The sequence below is a fragment of the Acipenser ruthenus genome, chromosome 15 (genome assembly GCF_902713425.1).
Source record: "Acipenser ruthenus chromosome 15, fAciRut3.2 maternal haplotype, whole genome shotgun sequence".
In the NCBI taxonomy this organism is placed as follows: Eukaryota; Metazoa; Chordata; class Actinopteri; order Acipenseriformes; family Acipenseridae; genus Acipenser; species Acipenser ruthenus.
This window is the reverse complement of record NC_081203.1, coordinates 15,701,902-15,722,745: the sequence shown is the minus strand read 5'-3', so window position 1 is coordinate 15,722,745 and position 20,844 is coordinate 15,701,902. Positions and strand designations below refer to the sequence as shown.

Below are 20,844 nucleotides of genomic sequence, written 5' to 3'. Positions count from 1 at the left end.
TGGGTAATTAAAAAGGTCTCTATATTCGGTATGGTGAAAGTTAATCCTATTATAGTACATTGGGTGGTCATTATTACCTCCTGCCAGTAGATGGCGACAGGGGCTCTTGAAGTGTTAAAAACCCAATACCATGCTATCAACAGCTTAGACTTTTAAGACTTGAACAAGCCATCCTTGTAATAACACATTTATATTGTATTCTGTTTAGCCACGTCTAAAATCTACAACAGATTTAAACCCTAGAATTACCTGGGTCTGTCTTATCCCCATTTTTAAATAACGGAATGACACCTGCAAGCTTCCAATCTTCAGGGACCTCATCTGGCTGTTTCTGTTGAACTGTTCGTGATAGTAGCCAGTGGTGTACATTTTTCTACCCTTGTTTCCTTAAGCACCCTTGGATAATTCTCATCTGGGCCCCCTGGTGATTTGTTTTTCTTTAGCTCCTGTAACATATTTAATACCTCTGCTTCACTGATGCTGAAGTCTTTAAGAACTGTGTGTGCACAAACTGGCAGCATATTATTTGTATCCTCTTGGGTGAAAACATTACAACAGTATAGGTTTAATATATCAGATATTTTGCAGTCCTCATAAACCTAGTTATCATATTCATCCCCTAATACACTAACATTTTCTTTCACAGTTATTTTATTTTTATAAGTAAAATAACTCAGATCTCCGTGCATTTGATCAACTATTGTATGACCTAACTTCTATTCCAAAATGTTGCATGAAAAACAATGTTAGAAGTACCTCCACATGAGTGTTAATGACTGATTGGACTCGCACTGTGTAGGATATACAGTAGACATGGCTCTAATATGACACAGGCTACCAGGGGTGCAGTGGAGTGGACCGGGGCGTCTGTACTACCAGGGGTGCAGTGGAGTGGACCGGGGAGTCTGTACTACCAGGGGTGCAGTGGAGTGGACCGGGGAGTCTGTACTACCAGGGGTGCAGTGGAGTGGACCGGGGAGTCTGTACTACCAGGGGTGCAGTGGGGATGGAGCGGGGCGTTTGTACTACCAGGGGTGCAGTGGAGTGGACCGGGGAGTCTGTACTACCAGGGGTGCAGTGGAGTGGACCGGGGAGTCTGTACTACCAGGGGTGCAGTGGAGTGGACCGGGGAGTCTGTCTGTACTACCAGGGGTGCAGTGGGGATGGAGCGGGGCGTTTGTACTACCAGGGGTGCAGTGGGGATGGAGCGGGGAGTCTGTACTACCAGGGGTGCAGTGGAGTGGACCGGGGAGTCTGTACTACCAGGGGTGCAGTGGGGATGGAGCGGGGAGTCTGTACTACCAGGGGTGCAGTGGGGATGGAGCGGGGAGTCTGTACTACCAGGGGTGCAGTGGGGATGGAGCGGGGAGTCTGTACTACCAGGGGTGCAGTGGAGTGGACCGGGGAGTCTGTACTACCAGGGGTGCAGTGGGGATGGAGCGGGGCGTTTGTACTACCAGGGGTGCAGTGGGGATGGAGCGGGGCGTTTGTACTACCAGGGGTGCAGTGGGGATGGAGCGGGGAGTCTGTACTACCAGGGGTGCAGTGGGGATGGAGCGGGGCGTTTGTACTACCAGGGGTGCAGTGGGGATGGAGCGGGGAGTCTGTACTACCAGGGGTGCAGTGGAGACCGGGGAGTCTGTACTACCAGGGGTGCAGTGGGGATGGAGCGGGGCGTTTGTACTACCAGGGGTGCAGTGGAGTGGACCGGAGCGTCTGTACTACCAGGGGTGCAGTGGGGATGGAGCGGGGCGTTTGTACTACCAGGGGTGCAGTGGAGTAGACCGGAGCGTCTGTACTACCAGGGGTGCAGTGGAGTGGACCGGAGCGTCTGTACTACCAGGGGTGCAGTGGAGTGGACCGGAGCGTCTGTACTACCAGGGGTGCAGTGGAGTGGACCGGAGCGTCTGTACTACCAGGGGTGCAGTGGAGTGGACCGGAGCGTCTGTACTACCAGGGGTGCAGTGGGGATGGAGCGGACAGGGGGTACTGTGCCTCGGTAACACAGCACTGGCTCCCTCACTATCATACAGCTCACTGTGCCTCAGTAACACAGCACTGGCTCCCTCACTATCATACAGCTCACTGTGCCTGTGCCTCAGTAACACAGCACTGGCTCCCTCACTATCATACAGCTCACTGTGCCTCAGTAACACAGCACTGGCTCCCTCACTATCGTACAGCTCACTGTGCCTGTGCCTTAGTAACACAGCACTGGCTAGCAGGCAAATGTTTTATTTGTATATACCATACATAGAAATGCCCAGGCTGTGGAAAACCACTTCATTCATATCACTTTGCTTTTTATTCAACGATATGAATAACCTTTCAGTTTTCACCTTCCTATTTATACAGTAGCCTATCACTGCTTGCAACCCCATTGTTCATGGCATGTACTGTTCCAGTACCCTGACTGTCACAACACAGCTGTGCAAAAGCACTTCATTTCATATACACTGAAAAAAATGTAATATTTTCTGGTTTCGCTTCAGTGAGGGCATTTGTATTTTACACCAGGAAGAAATCTTAGAGGCAACCGTTTGCTTTTGGACACACAGGATTTTAACTTTTGGATTTCTTATCAGGAAATATATTGTTTATTCAAGTAACTGATGTAACTGTGCCACCTGAGTTAGTACCCGGTATTTGTTTTTTATACTGTAGTGTTAATAAGCATGCGTTGGTGTGTGTGTCAGTTGACTCGGCTGGTATTTAATTAAACATACACATGAGTAAAGGTTAAGGGTTTACAATGTACCGTTTATTTTTAGGACCGCTCCAGTAGGTTTCATCAATACACACCTGCTGCTGGCTTCATAAACTTTAGTGCTGATCTAAAATGTTGAAGGCTTTTAAAACATAAAACCAGTTTTCTTAAATACTGTAAAGCCCCTATTTCATACCTGTGTTTAATCATTCATTCCAGATCACTTCATGTTTCTAAATGCTCGTTTTCTGTGTGTATCGTGTTTGAAACATGTTTGCGGATATTCGGAAGACCCACATTTAAGTGAATATGTGCACACTCCAATTTGAAACACGTTGGACTCAATTACTTCCAGAAAATGTGAAGTATGAGGTGTAGGCCTATGTATTAAAAAGTGTTTCATACAAATCTTCACATATGCATTAAAGTGAATGAAGCCACGTCCCAAATCAGTTCCCATACCGATCTTCAATAAGGTCTGTGTTGCGAAGGCTAGAAGTATAAACATTATTGTTCATGAATGTAACAAAACATTGCAGTCCCATGTGCCAAAAATGTTCAATGAATGTAAATATTTTTAAATACTTCATTAACAAACGGTGCTATGGCAGTAAAGAACAGAATCACAGCAAAAGCAAACGTTTGGGTTATCCTTTTCTTAAAGGGAATGCCAGTTGCTCCTGAATTCCTAGCAACTTCTGACTCTCACTTTTTCTTCATTGGTCAGCGCTAACGGAACTCTGTCAGCGCCCAGCTCAAACTCTTTCAAAATCACACCACGAAGTGGACAGCGCAGACATAAAGCGCTTTGCTCATACGTTTTGCCTTTTACAGCATTTCCTCTGAATTGGGCCCCATAAGTTCATGTGACTGCAGAGATAAAGATAGTGATACTGCATGTTCACTTTACCAGAAGTATGTCTGCAAACGAAGCACTGGACCAAAGATGCTGTTTGATTTATCACTCATAAAATTGGCAGCTGGTTCAATTCTTCTTCGTCATTTGTTTCTGAATGTCTCTTTCTGTGCCCTATTGAAAATGTATAATGATTCAAGTAAGAATGATCCTTCTAATTGCTTGTATCTTGTTCCTTCTGCAGGGCAGCTGAAACTGTCAGTCAGTACTGAGGATGGGGTTATTGTTCTTCATAGTAAGTGCATCCAGATATTTAACTACCACACGATGTATCTGAAACGTGCAAGCACGCTCAGGAAGGGCAGGCTCACGGTTGCTTTTTCACACAGTAGTTCTAGTAATCCAGCTTTCTGCAATTGGAATAAAAAACCCTACGTCTATAATCTGTCCGTTAAAACAGTGGGCATTTTTAGATCTATTAATTTCTTCATGTTGTCATGGACAGTATGCCTGTCTTGTAGGAAAATTAAATGCATCAAGTTAACATAAGTGGCTGGGAAGGCATGGATATTAATATACTGTAATACTAATATCGGGTTTATAACTACACTATTGAGAGACTGCTCTAACACTAATATTGGGTTTATAACTGCACTATTGAGAGACTGCTCTAACACTAATATTGGGTTTATAACTACACTATTGAGAGACTGCTCTAACACTAATATTGGGTTTATAACTACACTATTGAGAGACTGCTCTAACACTAATATTGGGTTTATAACTACACTATTGAGAGACTGCTCTAACACTAATATTGGGTTTATAACTGCACTATTGAGAGACTGCTCTAACACTAATATTGGGTTTGTTTACAGTCATGGAAGCCAAGGGACTGATGGGTAAAGAATACAGGACTTGTGATTCTTACGTTAAGGTTAGGGGTGTATCTCTGTGCTTCATTTGCTGTGTTGTCTGTCATCTGTTTGGTCACAAGTTAATATGTGGAATTCTTTATGCTGTGTTATAAAATAACTATCTATAACTCATACTAGCGCAGTATTGTAATTTATTTTATAGTACGCAGTATAATTTTAAACCTTATTCAAACCCTTAATTTGCTGTTTATGTTCTGTAGTGTGTTTTTATTTAATTGATCACTTCAAACTTTCATTAAATTCAGTAGCATTTAGAAAATGGCAAGGCTCACATCTTTATTTGTTGGCTTTAACAACTCTTCCAGATGGCTCTTGTACCTGATACTGACCGCAGCAGTCGTCAAAAGACAAAGACTGTTCCAGACTGCAGAATCCCAGTGTTCCACGAGCTCTTCAGATTGTAAGTAGAACTGCAGAATCCCAGTGTTCCACAAGCTCTTCAGATTGTAAGTAGAACTGCAGAATCCCAGTGTTCCACGAGCTCTTCAGATTGTAAGTAGAACTGCAGAATCCCAGTGTTCCACAAGATCTTCAGATTGTAAGTAGAACTGCAGAATCCCAGTGTTTCACAAGATCTTCAGATTGTAAGTAGAACTGCAGAATCCCAGTGTTCTACAAGATCTTCAGATTGTAAGTAGAACTGCAGAATCCCAGTGTTCCACAAGCTCTTCAGATTGTAAGTAGAACTGCAGAATCCCAGTGTTCCACGAGCTCTTCAGATTGTAAGTAGAACTGCAGAATGCCAGTGTTCCACAAGCTCTTCAGATTGTAAGTAGAACTGCAGAATCCCAGTGTTCCACAAGCTCTTCAGATTGTAAGTAGATCTGCAGAACCCCAGTGTTCCACAAGCTCTTCATATTGTAAGTAGAACTGCAGAATCCCAGTGTTCCACGAGCTCTTCATATTGTAAGTAGAACTGCAGAACCCCAGTGTTCCACGAGCTCTTCAGATTGTAGGTAGTAGAACCACCTGCTCCTGTGAAGCTTTTGAACTGCCAATGCTAATCCCAATGCAGCATCTCCTTCATTTGATTTATTTCACAATATTGGGAGAGACTCTGTTAAGACAGGAAGCTTGTATTGCTCACTGAGGAGGTTTATCCACTTGCATGTGTGTTTGTCTGTGTCTCTCTCTCTGTATGGTACACTAAGTTGTATATCTGGAGACATGCTTAGGTATGAGATAGATTGGTCTGGCCACTCTTACGCACACGCTCTTGAGAGTTTAGGGGGTTTATGGAGGATCCTCGAGGTGTACATGTGGGTAGAGGTCATGGGGATCTACACTTCTTTCATTACGGATGGCTCTAGTTTTAAAAATGCCTTGTCTGTAGATATGTAGAATCATTCTTGTTTTTGTATATACCTAGAGAGCCGCTTGTACAATTACGATGAAACTTGCTAAGGACTTTCTGTAGCACAAGTTAAGTGTCTCATAATGTGCAGTATATGGAGGCTTTCTCTCTCTGACTGACTGTCTCAATGTCATATCTAAAGAACTGATTATCCAGTAATCTCATTAAGCTTTGATCTTGTTTGTAGTTCAGTAAAAGATGGAGACTATCAGAAAAGGCTTCTGGTTACAGTCTGGAATCGCGACAGAAACTCCGGGTAAATGTATTGTGTTTATCTGATTTCCATTGTTCCAAGTATTGTGTGTTCATACCTCCTATTGTTACTTTGGAACAATGGCTGGTCACTAACTGTTCTTCCCTGGAGAGACTTCATGCTGAATAGTAATGATTTAATGCACAGTCCTGCCTGAACCAGCAGCCTGAATGTTTTCAGAAGGATACACTTCCCAGATTGCAAGGTTGACAACAACTTGCTTATGTGATATTAATGAATAATACCACCCTGGCCTGGGATGTTTCACAATCCATGCAACTGTTAGAAAGGATAATGCAAAGTCAACCAATGCGCAGACTTGACTAAGTCTCTTTGCTTTTTAAATTAGTACTTGTAACACACTTCTTGACACATTGCGTATCCTAAAAATAAGTAAACGCTAAAGAGCACTCCTGAGAGAAATCACAGCAGCAGTCCAGTTAACTAATTGCTGTTGGAAATACATATACTGTATACAGGGGAGTATTTTATGTCAAGATCCAACTTTCTTGGTTACAGCGAGGTCAAGGACTGAATCAACATTTTCACCCTGACTCCTATCCCATATCCACAAACACACACACACAGATACACAAATATACTTATTAGCCTACACATGGTTTAAAGGAGTTTGTTTTAGTGTTACTACTTTCTTTTGCAATAGTCTGCCTTCCTTGCTGTCTTGTTACTCCATGAGTTCCTTCTGTACCTAAACCAAGGAATTGTATAACTATTATTATATATACTGTGTTTCGCCATAGCAAAAACAAAGCAAACTGTTTGGGGGTAAAAAAAACTGAAGCACAAACTACAAAATGACAATTCGTTCTCTTTCAAGTGAATTCAAATTAAATATAAATACATCTTGGAAATAATAGAAGGGTAGCAGCAGGGTCTTTGCTCATTCAGTTGCATTTTGAATGTTTGTACAGGAAAGGTGAGCTGCTGGGATGCATGAGCTTCGGGGTGAGCTCTTTAATTGCACATGAAAAGGTAAGTGTTGCATTCAAGATACATACTGTGAAATGGTCACATTTAATTCTAGTTTTTTCATGAAATATATTGTGCTAGTGTGACGGCTTGCGCTGAAGAAACAGGCTGGAGACTCTTTTTTACAGTTGCAAATCAAAGGGTTTATTTTTATTTTCCCCACAAGGGATTAAAGAAGCAAATGCAAAATAAACACACAAAATAACCCTAGCTCTTGTTTGAGCGCTGACTGTACAGCGGTTTTCTTGTCCCTGTCTACACAGTCAGGACGGCTAAGCTGTTTACCCGACAAGAAAACAATTCCACACTTCCTCCCAGGAATGTAAGCACAGAATCCCCGACAGGTGAAAATCCACAGTGTATACTGGTTTAGGTTTCAAACTCTTTTCCGGTTTCAGCAATGTCAGACACGCTGTCACTCACAGACTCGTCTACACCCTCAGTGATTCCACACAGAACCCTTTTTATCCAGGTGATTAACAAGCAGTTTACCACATTTACTTGACACCTGATAAACTGATTGTTATCGTTGTCTCTCCAAGCTATAAAATTGATATATTACAGCCACACATGACCTTTTATATACTTAAAAGGCATGTTTTTATATTAAACGTTATTTGTTTGTACATTACTGCATGTGTCATACTATATAAGTGACTAAAACCTGTTTTAATATGGAGCAACACACAACTGTTTATTTTTTCAATCTATGTACAGTTCAATATGGGCGTTACTAAATCAATCAATGACTTGTATCTTGTGTTTTTTTCTTTCTGTTAACACACACTCTGACAGCCCTCGGGGAGCACTTCAAAGCTGCACTATTTTAGCAAGGGACAATAGTGCACAAAGGAAAAAGCTAAGTGGGAGAAACACATTTCAGAAAATAAAAAATGGTGATACTTCTCTGACTGGAGAAAATCCCAGTGCTAAACTGGAAGTGTTTGTGCCAGCTGATTGATGTAAGAAGGTAAAGTCTGAGCAGTGTTGCTCTACGGCTTTCAATTCATGTTACAATTTTCACAGCAGAATGATGGCTTTTTCAGAGCAGAATGATGGCTTTTTCAGAGCAGAATGATGGCTTTTTCAGAGCAGAATGATGGCTTTCCTGCTTCCCATGGTTTATTTAATTATTCAGATGGCTTTCACTTGCCATATCCGCCACAGAATGAAAAATGGAAAGAAATTGAATTTTACTCAGTGGTAACTCTGACCTACACAGGCTACATTGCTGTCCCTCGTATTTGATCAACTCCTGAGGTGATGTTTAAACTCACTGCGCTGGTTTGGCTTCTCTTTGAACACATTGCATTTTATTTTATTCATGACCACTCTGTGTAAATGAAACTTACATGATGAGATTCTGGGATCAATAAACTACTACTAACCAAATGAGCAAGATGATCCGAATGGCCTCTTCTCGTTTGTAAACTTTCTTATGTTCTTCTTATGGCTGTTAATGTTCTGTGAATTAACAGCAGGAGTCGTGTTATAACAGAATTACCAGCTTTTCTTTCTTCAGAAATCTCTGTGGGGTATAAATAGGTTTCTATGATGCTGAGTGTATTTGTGGCTGCCTTGCTCTTAACGGACATTATATTTCAATAGAAGTGGAAAGTGGTTCCAGTCTGTGTGCTCGCTGTATCAGATGCCTAACGCATAGATATTTAGTAAGACCCTGACAGGATATGTGTAAGAGTGATTGTTGGGTTTGCCTCATTTAAATGTGGGTTCATTTTTTTCCTTAATTTGCAGTTCAGGCTGTTTCTTTTTCCCTTTTGATTTGCCATTTAATTTGAATTCCAATAGTCTAGAAGGCAAATCTATTTGTTATGATGTTTATGTATGTGGACTGTAAGCATTTTATCAGGATTAAAATAAAGCCTGCTTGACATCCATGGCTTTCTTTTATATAACAAAGAGCCATCTGGCTGCTTGGGGTATATCAGCTGCTGGATGAAACTGAAATTCTCTCCTTCCCAGACGGCGCAATCTGTGTTTGAAAGTCTCGAGCTGAATGATGTACAAGCCAGCGGAGTTTGTGTGGAGCTCCCTGAGCTGCTGTTAAACACGGCGTAGTCTTTTGAAATGTCATTTCTACAGTAAAAGCTGCTGTGCATATCGAGGTGGTTTTTCTTGATTTTTCTGATGTGAATGTCTCAGGAAATCGGTGGCTGGTACTATCTCCTGGGAGAAGAGCTGGGAAGGACAAAGCATTTGAAAGTGGCTGCACGGCATCGCAAGCAGCGTCAGGGTAAGTTGTGCAAGTTGATTCTGATTTTAATGATCTATTTTAATAGAAAGGAAGTGCTGTATGCTTTGCTTGGAACTGATTTGTGTAGGTTAGGCATGAGTTTAAAAGGGTTATCACCAGAATAGTCAGTATCTTGTCAAATATCATTTGTCTTTTAAAAGCATTTCTCAGAATAATCTCCATGGGATACTGTTGTTTAAATTACGCTTTGCCTGATGATGGGTCTGGTGTTTAGATACTGCATGTCCACACATTCATGCGTTTATCTGGCTTTAACTGTGTGACCAGCAAGCTGCTATCCATTCTTTCTCCTTATAAACAAAACACAACTTTTTAATCGCGTTGTAATGAGATCTGTAGTCATTCTTTGTCAGTTTTCCATTTACTGTAAATAAGACAGAAGACTATTGAAATAGCAAAGCCAGCACATTTAGATAATATTTATTGTGTATCTAAGTCAATGTTACATTTGAAAATGTTATGATAATTTGCATTGTGCGTCTATAAACGATTGCATGTGTGTCATTTTTCTACCATTAAAATGCAGATTGTGATATACAGTCAAAGTAACTGGACTTTTATTTTTTCTGTGGTATCAGTCCTTACTTTTCGATGCTTAAATAAACAGTATTCTTCAGCATGCTATCTGCCATCACTTACTTTTTTTTTTTTTAATACATAATTTATAGAAATTGTTAATCTGATATAAAGCTTTGTCAAGTAAAGTCCTTCAACAATGTCTGCTTGAGGGCAGGTCATTTTGATACGTTTTTTTTTTTTTTTTCTGGTTTGGAGCATTCCGTGGTATCGTTGACAACATCTAGATGTATGTAAATCTGCCCCAGACAGACTGGGCACCTCCATATATCCCGATTATGATGCACTCAAATTGTGCCACAAAAAATACAGACAATCGTCTAGATATACTGAAGATTCTGAAACTCTCTAACTTGAATTAAAGAAGGTCCATAGGATGTTTCATGACAATTGGATAAGTGGTTCTCTACAGTGTACAACTCCTGATGCTCATCCGCCAGCATGGGGTTAACAAACTGGCCCAATAATTCTGAAGTATTTGAAGTACTTTTAAAATATTTTCTCTATAGAATTTGGACTGGGACATGTGTATACGTTCAATGATTCTAACACATCATTGAATTAATACCCGTGATATGTTCCTCTATCTATTGTATTGGAGATCCAGCTTCCTCGTCCTGCAGTTGTAATCCGGGGTTATCAGATATCTATTCTATTGGATGTGAGATCCAGCTTTCTCGTCCTGCAGTTGTAATCCGGGGTTATCAGATATCTATTGTATTGGATGTGAGATCCAGCTTCCTCGTCCTGCAGTTGTAATCCGGGGTTATCAGATATCTATTGTATTGGATGTGAGATCCAGCTTTCTCGTCCTGCAGTTGTAATCCGGGGTTATCAGATATCTATTGTATTGGATGTGAGATCCAGCTTCCTCGTCCTGCAGTTGTAATCCGGGGTTATCAGATATCTATTGTATTGGATGTGAGATCCAGCTTTCTCGTCCTGCAGTTGTAATCTGGGGTTATCAGATATCTATTGTATTGGATGTGAGATCCAGCTTTCTTGTCCTGCAGTTGTAATCTGGGGTTATCAACTCATAACTAGGTCCCTGCGAAATTCATGGGAGAATTAAAATGACAGGACTAACCTGCAATTTAGTCCTAAACCTCCACATGTCCGTGTAGCCACTCCAGCTAAACTTATCTAAAGATGATTTAGGAATCAACACATTCAATTCTGGATAATTAGAAAATCCCCCCTAATTACGAGGGACAATTATGGCCATTCTAGAAATTGATGCATTTAAAGAAAAAGCTTACCTTGAGACTTGCTGTTGTAGAAACAATGAGATGCACCAACAAAATCAAAAAGCATTGATTTGAGAGATCGCATGCAGCAATAACCACCTGGTGTCTCCACTCTCCCTGACTGCAGTGCATGAGAGATTGCATGCAGCAATATCCACCTGGTGTCTCCACTCTCCCTTATTGCACCGCATGAGAGATCGCATGCAGCAGTATCCACCAGGTGTCTCCACTCTCCCTGCCTGCAACGCATGAGAGATCGCATGCAGCAATATCCACCTGGTGTCTCCACTCTCCCTTATTGCACCGCATGGTAAGGGACTAGTGGATCTTACACAGTTCATCAAACGTATGATAAAGTTGCAGAATTAATAAATACATACTGAGCACTGGCACAAGAGTTGCACAGCACAGATGCCAATATAAACAAACTGTTAAAAACTTTCCACAAAGTTTTTGAAAAAATGACAAGCTACTACAACCCTGATCAATGCAGAATAAAACCACGTTTTATTCAACCAGCTCACAAGTTTCTGAAGGCAGGAAGGATTTTAGACCCACAACATGTTTGTAGCTTGGATAAAGAATCCCTCCTATTAGATTTGATGCTGACTGTAAATCAGAAATGGAGGGATATCAGCCATATGCAAAAGGAAACGCTACTGGAATTTCTTTGACCGAATTTTGGAGAAATGCAGAAGAAATATTTCCCAATTTAGCACGAAAGGCTAAAATATATTTGGCAGTTGTTACCAATTCTGTGGATGCTGAAAGAAGTGTTTCTTGACATGGACATGTTTTCACAGAGCAAGGTCAATCCATGAAAGAAGATCGGCTAGACCAACTGATGATGCTTAAGTTTAACAGCAAAATATAATGCACAAGAAGTGAGTGTTTTTTTGTGTCTTTCATGCAAACATAAGTAACATTTATGGGCTCCTTATGAACAACCTTTTTTTTAAAGCCAATAAAAAAACAAAAAAAAACCACAGCTTATATGTGTTACATAATCTATCAAATGCCCAGATTCCAATATATTGTTATATTAACTATACTGTTCAGGGATCGGTGCCAGAAACGGGAAATCCATAAAAAAAAAAAACATCTCCCCGTCTGTTGATGAATTGCATATCTGTGCCGGTGATATCCAGATATCAAGGAATTGGAATTCATTTTTGTTAACAAATGATTTACGTAAAAGTATACTGGTAAATTCTAAATGTCCTTTTAAAATCCTGTTATACGTATTCACAGGGATGGAAGTTAAATAAATGTCAGTAGCCATCTACAGCGTTCTGTTTATTAATCTGCTAATACATACTTTGCAGTAATGGGGTGAGCAGTTCAAATGGTTAAAGTAATGTAATGAGATGATTGTTTTAGATTGCTCATGACGTAGCTCGCTCTGGAGGCTATAGCAACATCGTGTGGCTAGAGAACTAAATTACAGGTTAATAAACAAGTGAAAAACTCCTAACACCCTGAGTTGGCAGTGGTTCTTATACTGCAGCTTTGTACACCATGCGAGATGAAAGGGGAAGCACAACAGTTGCTTGTTTGTATTACTAGGTTGAAATAAATGGCCTCTTTTTGTAGGAATAAATAAAGTAACATTCTCCTAAAGTATTGTTTGATAGCTCTGGTACTTCAAACCGGTATTGCCTGCCTCCAAAACAGTTCATGTGTATTTTAAGAATTGTGAAAATTAGATTTGACTTCCTTGTACTTTTTTTAACACTAATACCACCTATTAAAGGTATATAATATTACACAATGATGTGTACAAAGACATGTTTTTCTACCACGTTTTAAATTTTAGTGTCACGTCTTGCCCATTTCGTTGGGTGTCTTTCTGAATTTGTGCTGCTCATAACCAGATTAGCTAAGGGCAGTTTTGGCCCATGGGCCTGTCCTGCAGATCCATAGTGAAAGCACACTCACTGTAGATGGCAGTTCTTTATACATGGGTGTCCTTGATAAATTACTTTTTTTACAATTTCATTTAAATAAGTGTTCCTGATTTGCATTAATATTGTTGGATATTGAAGCTTTAGTGTGATGTATTTGAAGGTGTTATGCAATATAGTATACTATTAAATAGCCCTGAGACCTGCGAAAAAGCTGCACAAAATAAAGCTTGTATAGCATCTTTGAGAACAGTTGAAATCACAAGTGATTATAATAGCAAGGCATTGTTATTTATTTAGACTCAAGTGCCCCTTTGTCTTGATGTACACTTCCATTTTGAAGTACATACCTGCTTTTGTAGTTCTGATAAAACAGGGGGCTTTGTTGAACAGTGTAAGTGTATGTGTGTGTGTATATACAGAGGAGACTGTCTGTCTGTCACACACAGAAGAGACGAACGCGACTCCTCTGCAAGTTTGTCCGTCTTTTCTTTTTTTTTTAGGAACCAGCTTTTCTTTCTTTCAATACAAGACCTGAAGAGCAGTGGATACAAACATGCGAGTAGCCGTGTTTCCCTTGTAGGACCTCATAGACTTTCCGCATTTACATAACATTGACTTGAGTCGAGCAGTTTTAGTGCCTGTGGCTCTTGTATTGTTCTTGGAGTAATTCATACCCAGTCCCTTTGACAGATATCCCTCTTAGCCCCATCCAATTGCTTACAGTTGATTTCACAGTCCAGGATTAGGGCTTATCAGGATCTGTGAACTCAACACTTGAACATACAATCTTTCAGTAATAAAAAGCCAGAGTTCAAGCAAAAACACTGCCTTCAGTGTTCTGAACACTGGTAATGATACTGCATGCAGAAGGGCTCTAAAAGTGGAACTAACATCCGAAGCAGTTTTTAATTTATAAAACATGATGTTTCTCAGGATCTTGCTATGTAGTAAATGTATTGGTCAGTGCTCCAAGCTTTTTAAATAGTGTTATGGATTAATACTTTTTTCTTAGTGTTGCCGTTTCATAATCCATAATCCTCAGGACAAACGTGTGTGTTTTTTTTTTTTTTATAGTAGAAAATACAGCTAAAAAAAAGGTTAGGGTAGCTTTCATATTCCAGCTATATAATGCAGAGGGAAGGCTAGATCCATTGTCCTGTAGTTGAATGGTCTCCTTTATAGGAATATTTAAAATAACATTGCACCATCCACTAGTAGTAGTCACCATGGAAACCCTGCAGAGGCCTGTGGATAATTGGCTGATTGAGTTCAGCTTCCTTCTTGCTAGCTCCTTACCTCATGGTTCAATGCAGTCTCTAGAACTTGACTGCTGACACTGTATATACATTCTGCTGACTGAATATTCTTCTTGGGACACGCAACACCCTGTCTCTGTGTAACATGTTGTGCAGAAGGAGTCTCCCAGCCACTGACTCTTTTGTGTTGCTTGCAGAAGCTCCAAACCATGCAGCACACACCGAGAGAAGCCCTGAGAATATGGACAGCTTAACGGTGAGTTGAAATCTTCCTCACTTTTGCTTCTACGGTTTGTTGATTTAACAGCTTTAAGGTGTTTTTTTTAACCCTAAAACAAGGTGAATTATGTGGTGTATTTAGCGCTGTTTCAGTTGTGTAGTTCTATCTAATATGGTATGCGTTTTTGGTTAGTGAGATGGTAAGCTGCTTCAGTTTTGCTTCAGCTAATGAATGTGTCCTAAGTTTGATTACCAAAGAACATCAGAAGGCTGGTTCTGGTTATGTGGCACTCTCAGGGTATTCAGTAGCAGGAAAAACTATCATTAATACTCTGTGGTTATGATTTGCTTTAATAGCACTGACTAGAATGCTAAATGCATCCATCAAATACAAGCTGGCTGCATCATTAAAAACACTTCAGATACCTTACATTGAATAGACCTGTGGCAGACAACTGTAATAACATTACAATTCCAAATCATTTCAAATGGTATTATCTGCAAATGACAATCCCATTGTAGTGAGAGGTACACAATGTTACCTTGATGACAGATAGATTTGGATAGCACCAGTGTTTGTGTTCTGTTTTAAAAACAGATGTCGCTGTGATGATTTCTTTTAAAACAAGCAGTAAGAGATGCTGTACGTTGTTAACACAATCTCGCAATAACATTTCCTAGACAAATGTCTGGTGGTGATTTTATATGAGAGACAAAGATGGGAAATAGGAAACGCAAACACAGGGCTGAAATAGGAAATGGGTCTGAACAATGTTTACGATTGATCTGCTCGCTTTGATTCCGCGTCACTGTATTCCTCAGACTGGACTCTGAAACGTGATTTGTTTTCTAGCACAATGTTTGGTTGTGCAAACACGCTGAGCAATCATTCCTACCCTTCCTTCCTTTTGAGATTTTTCAATGACGGGGAGTTTTCAAGTTTGAGAGCAGTGATGCAGTAAGTGCCCTGATTAATGCTAGGCGTATTCAGGTTCTTGTATCAGGATTTCCAGAGAGCCCCAGCGTGTCGGGGAATGGTTCAGACTCCTAGATGCACACTGGGTTCAAGAATGATTGCAGCTCCAGTCCTTTTGAAGTCATTAACAATTCAGTTTTTTAACCAGCACCCAAATACAGTGTTTATTTTAAATCTGCATTGCTTTCTTGTGCACATTTAAACATTAGTGTGTATAGACTGTGATGTGTATGTGCATTATCAAATTACACTACAAATACAACTTAATAAACAAACAAAATAGGACAATATTGAAATAAAAATCGGGACTGTAGTTGAGAACTACTGCATTGCTGAATACTTGAAGGGGTCGTCTCTGTTTATTGCACAGTTCAGTTGTACTGCACTTGAATCACTAAACTTGTAGCTGTGGGAAATCATGTGTAAAGTTCTGACTCAGGCTTTTTGACCTGAAAAAAAAGTACCTCAATTTCTAGCCTGAAAGCAAGAAATCTTTAGTGATGCAGTTTTCAGTTGAGGAGTATTCTTTTTAGCACATGTTTTTCACAAACACGCTTATTTGTTCTATTTTTTTTGTTTTTGTTTTTGGGCATGTGCTTGAAAGCAAGTCCTTTTATCATCAGAACACTGAAACAAGTACTGCTGACTTCAGATGGTGTTTATTTTTTCTGTAAAAAGTGAATGTGGGAGCATTAGAATAACAATGTTCTTCACGCATCCCAAGTATGCCACAAGAACAAACGGCTGCATCGATAGAGCACAGAGCTGAGAATACTAATGAGAGGAGTTGGAATATAAAAGGTAGCTTTCCTCCTTGTTGCTCCCAGTGTTCAGGAAGCCCTCTAGCTTATCATGCAGAGGCACACAGCACAGCCAGGGCTTGGGGAGGTGAGAGGTCGTTTCCTGCCATTCTTTCTGCTGCTGGGTTCCCATGAGTGGCCATGCCAATTTCACTGTGGTTAATCCGGCCAGCTCAAACAGAGCCCTGCAGCTTGTTGTTTGGGGGTCTGCATTTCTGAATGCAGGACACTTCTTTTTCACCCGAAAACATGAACCCGTTTTATAGGCTTTGCAAAGTATGTTCGGAGCGCAGATGCATGCAGGTCTGTGGGGTTTGTTTGCTTTTTTGACTCTCCTTTTTTTAATGTTGTTGTTGCTTCTTTGTGTGTACTGTTATTATGTGGGTAGTTTGATGTCTGTGATTTGTGTTGTTAAGGCTTAGTGTGGTGTTCATGGTTTTATATACGTTATATTTGTATGTGTTCTACAGCTAAGGCCAAAAGTTTAGCATCACCTTATAGAATTAACTAATTTTGCTTAATAAAGTCAAATGAAACCTGCTGAATAATGTTACGTTAACATATCGAATTACATACCGCTTTGTAGTTTTCCATATACTTAACGATAAACTGACAAATTAAAAATGTGACATTTTCAAAATGTTCTACTATTATGGTTCCAGTAGACTCTTGCAATATCATTTTGTAGTTTCTTTGATTTACATGATAAATAAAATATAAAAATTATGTTCATATAGCTTTTAAAATGGTCTCAATCCTATAATTCTAGGTGATGCAAAACTTTTGGCCATAGCTGTAGATTATTTAGGTTTATTAAAAGCGCTCTTTATATCTGATTTGTCATAGTTTTAGTCGCTTCACCACTATTCTGGTTGCTAGCAAACAAGCTTAATATGTGTATGAATACAGAACACAGAAACAGTATTTGTGTGATTTTATGGTATCTCTAGTAGGTACCTTGAAACAGAACTTGTATACTGGCACTATATATGTATATATCTATACATATCTGTATCTCAATAGTTTCTATTTAAGATCTGGTTTTTCAAAGTTCCAGTACCTGACAGGGATGTGAAGTTGAAATCTCCTGTGCATGAATAGTTTGGAAACATGAAAGTGCTTTTTCATTTGGCACTGCAGTAAGACATTGCTCTGTGTTTGTGTTGGAGGACAGTGCAGTGATGTTATACATATTGTATCTCTATGCATAGTGGAGCCATTCTTAACTGTTATTATGAAGTGCAGTGTACTCAATGTAACAAACATTACTGAGAAATTACAATTTACAATACAATTGCAATGCATTTTAATAACAAAAATGTTCTAAACTTTTAATGTTTTTAAAACTATTACATTGATGTGTTTGTTTCCACCTGTGTGTGTTATTTCTTGGTTTGTATTGTCTTGGCATAAACACTCTCCAGTGCTTCATGTGAGGGGGGGGGGGGGGGTGAGAAACACTCTCCAGTGCTTCCACAGTTGGGCGTTGGGCACATGCAGGAGTGTGTTGCTTAACCGGGGTTGCAGGAGGGTTGTGGCTGTACTGGCTGTGAATTCATGGGTGTTGGTATAAAGCAAGATAAGTGCATTAGTGTTTCATACAGCACCAGCATTTGCAAAGCCTGTAGAGATTACGAGCGTAACAAGCTTCTAAATGTTTAATTGTGTCTGAGAGCAGAACGACAGAAAGCTAATGCTGTTGAAGCATGAACTCATGAATTGCTTGGGATTGTCTTCCAGGTTACAATCCTTCGAGGAAAGGATGGCTACGGATTCACCATCTGCTGTGACTCTCCAGTTAGAGTACAGGCAGTAGACCCAGGTAAGGCATACTTTTCAAAATCTATTGATTTATTTTTTTTAATTTATACCGGTACCTAAAAAGTCATTTTTGTAAAACATTAAAAATTTTGAAATGCCATTATAGAAGCTGACCATTGAAATCCATTATCAAGTTGTCTTTCTTGCATTTTACAGTTTAGTTGTGTAATTCTGGTTATATACTTTGGCTGTTGTGTATTTAATATTCTCTTATCAAAGTTACCCACATGGGCAGCCACAAATATATATGAAACTTCACTGATTTTTAAATGAATAAAGAAATAGACTGTGACCCAACTAGTGAGAAACCACTCATGTGCTTACAGTAAGTAATAAACTGCTGCGTTAGTTTGGCATAACTGAAACCAATCTCTCTTCCTGCCAATCTCTCTTCATGCCAATCTCTCTCCATTCCAATCTCTCTTCATGCCAGTCTTTCTTCATGCCAGTCTCTCTTCATACCAATCTCTCTTCGTGCCAATCTCTCTTTGTGCCAATCTCTCTTTGTGCCAATCTCTCTTTGTGCCAATCTCTCATCATGCCAATCACTCTTCATGCCAGGCTCTCTTCATGCCAGGCTCTCTTCATGCCAGGCTCTCTTCATGCCAGGCTCTCTCCATTCCAATCTCTCTCCATGCCAGTCTTTCTTCATGCCAGTCTCTCTTCATGCCAATCTCTCTTCATGCCAATCTCTCTTCATGCCAATCTCTCTTTGTGCCAATCTCTCTTTGTGCCAATCTCTCTTTGTGCCAATCTCTCATCATGCCAAGCTCTCATCATGCCAATCTCTCTTCATACCAAGCTCTCATCATGCCAATCTCTCTTCATACCAAGCTCTCATCATGCCAAGCTGTCATCATACCATACTCTTCCCTGTTGTCTACAGTTGCTCTCAGCCAGTCTTTTCCCCCATTTTAACCGTGGACATGTGAAGTGGCTGCTATGTTTATAATCTGTATATTTATAATGTCTCTTTTTGATAATTAACAGCTATTCTACTATTGTAGGAGGTCCAGCTGACCAGGCAGGGTTACAGCAGTTAGATACTGTATTACAACTGAATGGGCAACCAGTGGAGCAGTGGAAATGTGTAGAGCTTGCTCACACTATAAGGTACTTTTGGAAGTTGCTTGGCTGTTTTTTGGGGCTGGGCATACTGCATATAGTGATTGTATTTATTGCCCTTATCTCTGGAATTTCACATAACAGATACTTTGTTTCGATACTTGCTGCTCATCATTTTTCTATTCCAACAATACAAGAGCAGAGCACCAGCACTGCAGGGTGTACTGTAACACTTCATATTCAAATCCTAATGGTCTGTCAGCCAGTAATATATATCATATACCAGCACGTAGTATTTAGAGCTCCTGGTGTAGCTACTCTTCCATTTAATACAGGGATATTCAATTAGATAAGCCTGTTTTTCTTTGTTACTTAATCAAGAAAAGGCCTTTGTGATCATGATGTATATTGTGCATTGAGTGGACATGGTGTACATCATGTTGCTACAACTAGATCAGTTCATCAGCTGAAATGTGAATTTGTACACTTCTTTTTCTCGAGGGTCTGTGATCTCATTTTTCTTTTGAATTCATTCTTATTTGAATTGGCTTCCAGAAACAGCCAGAGTGAGATCACTGTTTCAGTGTGGAGGACGGTTCCTCAGATAAAGCCAGGTTTTGAAAGCCTGATCCGGCTGTCAAACAAGTGCAACTACAACCCTCGGTCTCCGCCCAGCAAGAGGGAGAAGAACTACAGCAGGCAGCCAGTCCCCTCAGAGCAGAGGCAGAGCTGCCACATACTGTACAATGGGACTGACTACAGCAGCCAGCCAGCCCCCTCAGAGCAGAGGCAGAGCTGCCACATACTGTACAATGGCACTGACCAAGGGTCTCGTAACGGCTGGGCCCAGCAGGAGCAGGGAGAGAGTAAAACAGCCCACACTGTGCAGGGCCCCCGTGTGGCAGCTTCAGGAGACCAGAACTACATCCTGCTCGCTCCAATAAACCCAGGCAGCCAGGTACAGTCTGAGCTTCCTTCATTGTTAGCATTCAAGAGCGAGCTTGTCAGTTCTTTCACTCTGTCTTACTGTTCCATGTAATAGCACCTGGGATTCCTAACCGGCTTGATGTGTCTCCTTGGACTACTGTTTTCTTGATAGTGACACCTAATTGAAGGTTGCATCTTTAGAAACACATGTGGTGTTTTCTCTCCTTTACTTGCACATTTAGAAGAGCCCATATTTCCATGTGTTGCTCTGTTATCGTGCATCCAACTTTTTACTGATTTTGTTTTCTTAAAAACCACGTATATTTTATGTCACCAGAGTTATGCCAGGATTCGGACTGTGGGGTTTGTAAGTGGTGATTATTATGATAGCCCTGTTTTTGGATTGATGGCACTGTAGATGGCTATCTGCACAAGCTTCCTGGAGCTGAGTGAGAGTACAGTCAGGGTTTCAGGCTGTCACACACACTGGCTCTGGAGCTGAGTGAGAGTACACAGTCAGGGTTTCAGGCTGTCACACACACTGGCTCTGGAGCTGAGTGAGAGTACACAGTCAGGGTTTCAGGCTGTCACACACACTGGCTCTGGAGCTGAGTGAGAGTACACAGTCAGGGTTTAAGGCTGTCACACACACTGGCTCTGGAGCTGAGTGAGAGTAC

The 20,844-nt window shown here is 40.5% G+C and overlaps 1 protein-coding gene across 1 annotated transcript in view; it reads left to right on the top strand.

The window, feature by feature from the left end:
• Positions 1 to 20,844, top strand: part of LOC117422514 (regulator of G-protein signaling 3-like) — an 81,968-nt gene that overhangs the window by 6,321 nt on the left and 54,803 nt on the right. Inside the window, exons 3-12 of the mRNA XM_058987195.1 lie at positions 3,808 to 3,858; positions 4,442 to 4,500; positions 4,807 to 4,901; positions 6,043 to 6,111; positions 7,041 to 7,101; positions 9,262 to 9,352; positions 14,557 to 14,615; positions 18,095 to 18,176; positions 19,183 to 19,288; positions 19,796 to 20,198. Of these exons, the coding sequence (XP_058843178.1) occupies positions 3,808 to 3,858; positions 4,442 to 4,500; positions 4,807 to 4,901; positions 6,043 to 6,111; positions 7,041 to 7,101; positions 9,262 to 9,352; positions 14,557 to 14,615; positions 18,095 to 18,176; positions 19,183 to 19,288; positions 19,796 to 20,198 (1,076 nt within the window). The remainder of the gene's footprint in view (positions 1 to 3,807; positions 3,859 to 4,441; positions 4,501 to 4,806; positions 4,902 to 6,042; positions 6,112 to 7,040; positions 7,102 to 9,261; positions 9,353 to 14,556; positions 14,616 to 18,094; positions 18,177 to 19,182; positions 19,289 to 19,795; positions 20,199 to 20,844) is intronic.